Genomic DNA, 6883 nt, shown 5'->3' with positions numbered 1-6883 from the left:
AATAAATTAGTAATACAAGTGAATTATATAAAATCATTGTGAAGGCGAATCAAATCCTGATAAAATATCATTTAAACGATATTGCTACAAGAAATTCAGTGACCTCTGTATCTGACCCGGAACTAAAAGTTGACATCACAGTTTGTAGTCCCAAGGATCCCTCTATGTTGTCCAACACATCAACAGGCTGTGACAGTTTCCAAGGCAATGGCGTCTAGTGGTAAGATAAGGTCTTTACTAAAACTCATACACTTTAAGAGAATGATGCATTATTCTAAGGGTTAAAATATTATTGAGCCCGGAGCGTGTTTATTATACAAATCTATAGCAGTAGTTTTTGGCTGGCTAACTTCTAACACAGACGATCCAACATGGCGGCCAGAAAATTATATGCTTCTATCATGAAACCCGCCTAACAGCACCAAGAGACCACGTCTAGCGAAATAATAGACGTTAAACGTGAACAACAACAACAACAACTAATTCCAAAATGTTTCAGTTGTGCCAGAGAACTGCTTTGCTGTTGGTGACTGTATGTAGGTCAAGAGCATAAACTCCAGATCATTCTAAGTTTGATGGCTCTTAAATATTATGATATTAATTTGGTATTCGAGTACTACGGAGTAGCGGTTGTGGGGAGGAAGGTCAAAAAAGGTTCACCTGGCATTTTCGGTCAGTATGGCAGCGGGTTGTGTATGTTTGTTTGTTAAGTTTGCATTGTTTTTGGCTGGAAGGTAATTTAGACACCTTGGAGAGATTTATTAAGTGTTATAAGAAATAAACAGGGTTTTTTATTATTCTTTTGATTAACTATGTTTTTCTGTGTCTCACGTTTGTAATTGGTCAGCCAAGCCTTTTGAGCTGGACATTCCATTTTCATCTATTACTAGTATTAGGTAACTCTTTAAATCACCAGCAAACATCCGGATCCTTGAAACAGAAATTTCAATAGACTAAGCTGGATTATGCATATTTTTCAGAAACCAACTTTCATACATTTGTACGAAATCTTGATGCACTGATAAGTGACTGCGACCGAAGACGGGAGACGACAGACCTAAACGAAATACATGTCTTTATCGAACGAATCTTTGCCATCACAACAAAGGCATCAAGACTGGAAAGTGCATGCCGATTGATGCCGATTGATGATGAATTCAGAGGAGCAATTTCGGAAGTCGCCAGAGAACTACGTGTCCTTCTCAAGAAATGGAATGAAAAACGCAAACACGCCCTACCGAAGCCAAAACGCGTAGAAACGTTTTCGCCCGCTGAAGATGTGAAAGGGGATGGACCAGGGAGACCGCGAAAGAACATTCCCATAGAAGATGTGTTGCATGACATCCTAGATTTAGACTACTCAATCACAGACATTGGAAGGAAGTACCATGTCGACCGATCAACTATATATAGACGTCTGAAAGAAGTGGGTATCAACATCCAGCAGGAGAGATACAGCGAGATTTCACAGCAGGAAATTGAAGACATAGTAAGGGAAGCACAGCTTTGCCATGGCTTTAAAGAAATGGGCCAAAAAGTTTTTTATGGGTACTTGAGGTGAGCATTTTTTTCTTTTTCGAGCAAGGTCAAACATACTGATATGTATTGTGTCATAGGGATATTCAGGATATTGTGTCGGAGCGAAATAGTAAAGATAAAATATGCACATTGGTTGAAATGCCATTGTCATGGATAATGGATAAGGCCTAGGGAAAAAAAAGTTGTGTTTCCTGTTTCCCTACCTACCCTATAAAAACCTGCCGACCCTAGACTTTTTTTTGGGGTGGGCAGAGGAGTCACAGTTTCCAGTTAGAATTTTCATTCAGCCTGCTTCCTATTGAAGCAAAAGCACTGCTTGTCCTATCTAATGAAGGATAAATGTATCTATTGTGCACAAAATTTAAAGTTTGACATTAAAAGAGAAGTGTCCTCATGCACTTCAGTTTGTTCGACTGTATTGTAATATGTATCACTAGAGTTGTGGCCAGCCTAAAAAATTACAAGAAAAAAAAGAAGATAATCCCTACGTACCGACCCTAATTTTTTCAGGACTGAAACAGGAAACACGACATTTTTTTTCCTAGGCCTAATGAGTTATCATGGGAAAGGGAAAGGGTGTGTGTGTGTGTGTGTGTGTGTGCGCGCGCGCACATGTTTGTGCGTGCATGTGTATGAGAGATACAATTCGAGTACACGATTTAATGAGCGCTTTTTGTTGTAATGTTCTGCAGATCGATAGGTATACGTGTGAGACGAAGAGATGTTCGTCAAGCTTGCCAAAATGCAGATCCTTTAGGCACGGCTCTTCGCCACCCGATGTTTAGGACAAGAATTTTAAGCCATACGTGTTACGACGCGTATTACGCGCAGCATGTTTGGCATTTGGGTAAGAGAGTCTTGATAGATAAGATTTGTTTGGTGAGTGGTCGTAACCTCTTGTAGCCTGAACGTCCCCTTTCTCATGGCCTGTATACCACACCCCAGCCAGATCTGGCTGTAGTCATCAGGCTGGAGTGTGGTATCCAGGCTTTACTCTCCAAGCAGAGGTTGAGTCACATAGATATAGTAGTAGAGGAGCGCTGGTTTAATTTTTTCGACTACTACCAGGGTTGGACAAGTTAAATCTAACATTCACTTGTCCTATCGGGCAAGCACGTAAAAAATTTACTTGCCAAAACCAATTTTTCACTTGCTCAAAAGTCAAATGTCAAGTTGTTAAAACTAGTACTAAATATTTAATACATTTGTATATGCATTGTCACTTCCAGCAATGGAATTCTCTGTTGACCATTGCTTGATGTCATGACAGTAAAAAGAAACAAGTTATTATCAAAATTGCACTTAATCAATGGAAAAATCTTACATGCCCGATCAGGCAAGTGGTGTAGGTGATGCACTTGCCCAAACAGCACTTTCACTTGCCCTGGACAATAGGGCTAGTGGACTTGTCCAACCCTGTACTACTATATCTACGTGACTCAACCTCTACTTGGAGAGTATCCAGGTTTCTCTTCTCAGCAAGACAGTATTTTTCTCATATAATAACTATGGCTGGAATACAATAAATACATTTAACTGATAATGATTGACAATTGGGCAAATGTGATGACACATGTGATGTCAATGCAGACTCATTCTCATCAGCGTTGGCATGGCTTTTTTGAACTGATTTGATCTGATTAGATGAATGACTAAATCAATCCCCATCTGACCAAGTATGAGTGTGCATTTTGTGGAGCCAGATACCAAACACTGAAAGTCATCTGGTCATCAAATAAAGTCCATACGTGTATTTCATATCAACTGTCCTCTGTTTATTACTTTCATGCACATCATCCTGCTGCAGATGCTGTTGAGAAACTACAAATGTTTGCGTTCTATTCAAATTCGATCGTGGATGGGTATAGCACAAAGGTACATTTTACGTGATTCCAAAAAACATATAACTGGCCTTTTACTAACCTTGTTCCATTCAACTAAATATATATCGAGGAACCATAACACAGCTGTATTTGTGATCTATTTCTCCGTTTATTGTTATTTTACTTGACGAAAATTTGATTTGAAAGAATAAAGTAAATTCTATTTTTTTTATTCACAATGAACATATCAATTGATTTTCAGGTGATGAATGTTAACATCGTAGGTAGCAAGAGGCAATGCCACGTTTTCAAGACATTCTACCAAGCATACAATTTGTATGGGATCCCAGACATGTAAGAATGTTTCATAAACATTTCTGAATCTTACTTAAGTTTGATACAATGTAAATATTTTCAGACCTGCATGTACATGGAATGGTGTACTTGATTTTCTTTTGGGTATCACACAAAAATGCAAGAGCGTGCATAAATTCACTCCTGTAACAGTTAAATTACAGTCTGATAACCTTCAACGCAGTTATCGTTCGCTCCAAGAGTGGCTTCCTCAATCTGTCCATGGTAGCATAGATTAATTATATATTTTTTTAAACTAGAAACTACTTAATATGGACATCTCTTCTCAAACATTTCAGGGTACGCATCGACAAAGGATACGAAAACATGGATGTGAAAGTTTTCATTGACGGTAGGTTTATTCAGCCAGAAAGAATTGGACTTAATGTTCCAACTCTATTGAGATGGGTTTGGGGATCAGTCAGGCCCAAGACATGGCTTACATAAGCTCTCCATTTTTGCTCTGAATGTGAGATCTAATGTCTGTGTAGTGAATTAATGTTTCCTGATTATGTATGTACATGTTTGAAAGGAGGTTATGAAACATAATATCAGAAATGTCAGCATTTCAATTTATGGAGGTAGCTAATGTATGAAAATCCACTATGATAAAAATTCAGATCAGTTTGTTTTGCATTATTTTTCTGCACTTAGCACAAAGACGTTGTGAGGTCGTCAGCTAACTATATCTTCAATGATCTTTCAACAGTCTATCAAAAAGCATTAAATGGTATGAATGACAACTGATTATCAGTTTTTAATTTCTCTAAAGCTGCATCATGGTTTGTTGCCCTGTGGGAATTTGACTTGTGCACAACCCTTTTTAATGGTCATCTCTTTTTGCTCAGCCTATCATCAGCGAGAAGCAGGAATTCAGGGACAGAGCATTAGGTAAGAAAGGTATCATAAAAGCTACATACATTCAAGATAGAGGCATTTGTTGCGGACCCATCATGATGTTTTTAATTGCTGCAGTACCATAGAAAGTCGGTAGGGAGCAAAAATTCAACAGTCCCATCTTCTGTCATGAACTAGCCATGTATTAGATATCATAACAGTCCATTGATAGCTTCTCAAATTATTCTGTCCAGGGCTCGAAATGCACTTTTCGGTCAACTTGCACTGGTGTAAGTGTGGTCTAAACTTATTTGCACCACACTAATTTTACATGGCATGCACAAACTTGCATATGCATGTGGTATTTTGAGCCCTGCTGTCAAACAACACACGGTACAAGCACAAACCATACACACACATGTGGAGTACATAGATTCACATATTGCAGGCAGACTTGTTATTGTAGTCAAGTTACTACCTAGCCAGTCCCAGAAGGACAAGTTTTACAGGTATGATCAATTCTCTGAGTGTATTGATTTGTACGCCCCACATTGGCTACTATTAGTATTACAACCAGAGAAGTTTTCATTTACAATGAACTCTCAGTGTTCCAACAACATGTGCAAGGCAAGTTTTCTATTCAGCCAGTCAGGTACATGATAACCTTAAATTTCATAGCAGCTTTAGAAAGAGAAATTGTTACATTTCCGAGCTACCAATCATCTACACAAACCAACGACCTACTATGAAAAAATTAACCAGCCCAATCTGTATCGGGAGTTTGAGCCACATTTACATGATTTCCAAGGAAAATGTTATATGAAACTGTGTATATGATATGTGACGATGTTGTTTTAGCAAAATACTAAACTAGAAAGGACGACATTTGCTTTTGAGCAAATACAGCATATTTCAATCCATCTTCATCCCCATGTGAAAAGTACTGATCCATATCAACCTTTTGAAGGAAGTGACCTATCTCAAAACATCTTCACACTTCAAGATTAATTTTAAAAAGTTGATTAATACAATGATAAGGTACCAAACATGTAAACACTGCATTGATATTGACAGACTTTTTCTTATTACCCGTTTTCTTTATAGAAACGTCCGTGTTGAGAAATGGCACCAGTATGAAGAGAGATATTGCCTATACACATACAAGAATCTGTTCAAAGACCTGGAGCGGGAAGGGTACCTTGACCGGTCAAATGAAGCTCACCTTATGATTCTACATTATATATTTCTGCCACGGTAAGTTCTCAGTAATTGAGGGTGTACATATTGAATCTCCCTAATGTAAGCTAACCAGACCGACACAAAGTTATTTAAACCCGCTCAGACTACATGCAGATTGAGGTTTACAATCTATCTATCGTGATTTTTTCCTTTTTGTCTGATTTTAATCAGAAATCAATTTTGCAAGATATCTGAACTGGTTTAATCTGGTTTAAATCTGATTAGTCTATTCATGATTATGTAACACTTTGTCACGGATAAAGTCCATATAATGGCATTCACAGCAGGAAATTGCATTCTTTTTTGGCAGTATTTTATTCACCGTCATTTCCAATGTCACATGTAATTTTCATTTTTCCGTCGTAATTTTCAAAGTTTACTTTGTGAGTACACACACACCCATTCCATTAGAGGCCGCGCCCACCGATGGACCCCATAGTCAAAGACTTATGATTTCTTTGGTAAAGGTGTGAATGCAATCAGGTATGAAGTAATTATCTGGGTTGGGTGCTTCGAGTAGAATTTCATTTGAGACAGATTGCACTCAAGTCTAAATTGGGTTTCAGTCCATTTAATTTACCCACGACACATTGCCTTGTTTTTACCTGTTCAGAATCAACAACAAGATGGAATTAACAGTTCAGTCATGGAACAGTCGACATTCTAGCAGCTTGAATCACCATAGTCCGGACAGAGTTTGGGAAGACTCTGCAAATTCCTTGGCAAATGCAGAGAGAAGGGCATCGAAAGAAATACCTCCACCCAAACAGGCTCAAAAATATAACGAACAAATTGACATGACCGATTTCAACAGCACTTATGGACACCTAACAGATCAACAGCTTCGGGATCCTAGGGTGGCAGTGATGCCAGAGGACTTGAGGGACTTCTTGGATGAACATATCAGGGAAGATAATGGAAGAGACAACGACTTGGGAAAAGGAGACTACATGAGAGCACTAGAGCTGACAGCACAATGGATTCAATCAAGGGAAGGCAACAATGCTGTGTGATGGTAAAGACGATTGTACTTTGTCTATCGTGTAAAATCACAATTTCTACACAAACATCTAGCTTTCAATCTTGGCGAT

General features: G+C 38.4%; 2 protein-coding genes across 4 annotated transcripts in view; both read left to right on the top strand.

The window, feature by feature from the left end:
• The window catches only part of LOC118425616 (E3 ubiquitin-protein ligase Midline-1-like), an 83267-nt gene that overhangs the window by 44172 nt on the left and 32212 nt on the right, over positions 1-6883 (top strand). The gene's annotated exons all lie outside the window — the stretch shown is intronic.
• Positions 114-6883, top strand: part of LOC118425614 — an 11974-nt gene continuing 5204 nt past the window's right edge. For 2 of the 3 annotated variants that reach the window (XM_035834573.1, XM_035834572.1), the window contains exons 1-9: positions 116-220; positions 981-1557; positions 2232-2386; positions 3347-3414; positions 3625-3716; positions 4016-4068; positions 4565-4607; positions 5658-5807; positions 6406-6807. In XM_035834573.1, coding sequence (XP_035690466.1) covers positions 208-220; positions 981-1557; positions 2232-2386; positions 3347-3414; positions 3625-3716; positions 4016-4068; positions 4565-4607; positions 5658-5807; positions 6406-6805 — 1551 coding nt within the window. In that variant the 5' untranslated portion in view covers positions 116-207 and the 3' untranslated portion in view covers positions 6806-6807. Of the gene's footprint in view, positions 221-980; positions 1558-2231; positions 2387-3346; positions 3415-3624; positions 3717-4015; positions 4069-4564; positions 4608-5657; positions 5808-6405; positions 6808-6883 lie in introns of those variants that run through there. The other variant, XM_035834574.1, reaches the window with a different exon arrangement.

This window comes from Branchiostoma floridae, chromosome 11 (assembly GCF_000003815.2).
Source record: "Branchiostoma floridae strain S238N-H82 chromosome 11, Bfl_VNyyK, whole genome shotgun sequence".
Classification (NCBI taxonomy): Eukaryota; Metazoa; Chordata; class Leptocardii; order Amphioxiformes; family Branchiostomatidae; genus Branchiostoma; species Branchiostoma floridae.
Note: the sequence above shows the minus strand (reverse complement) of the source record. Positions and strands in the feature narration are given on the sequence as shown.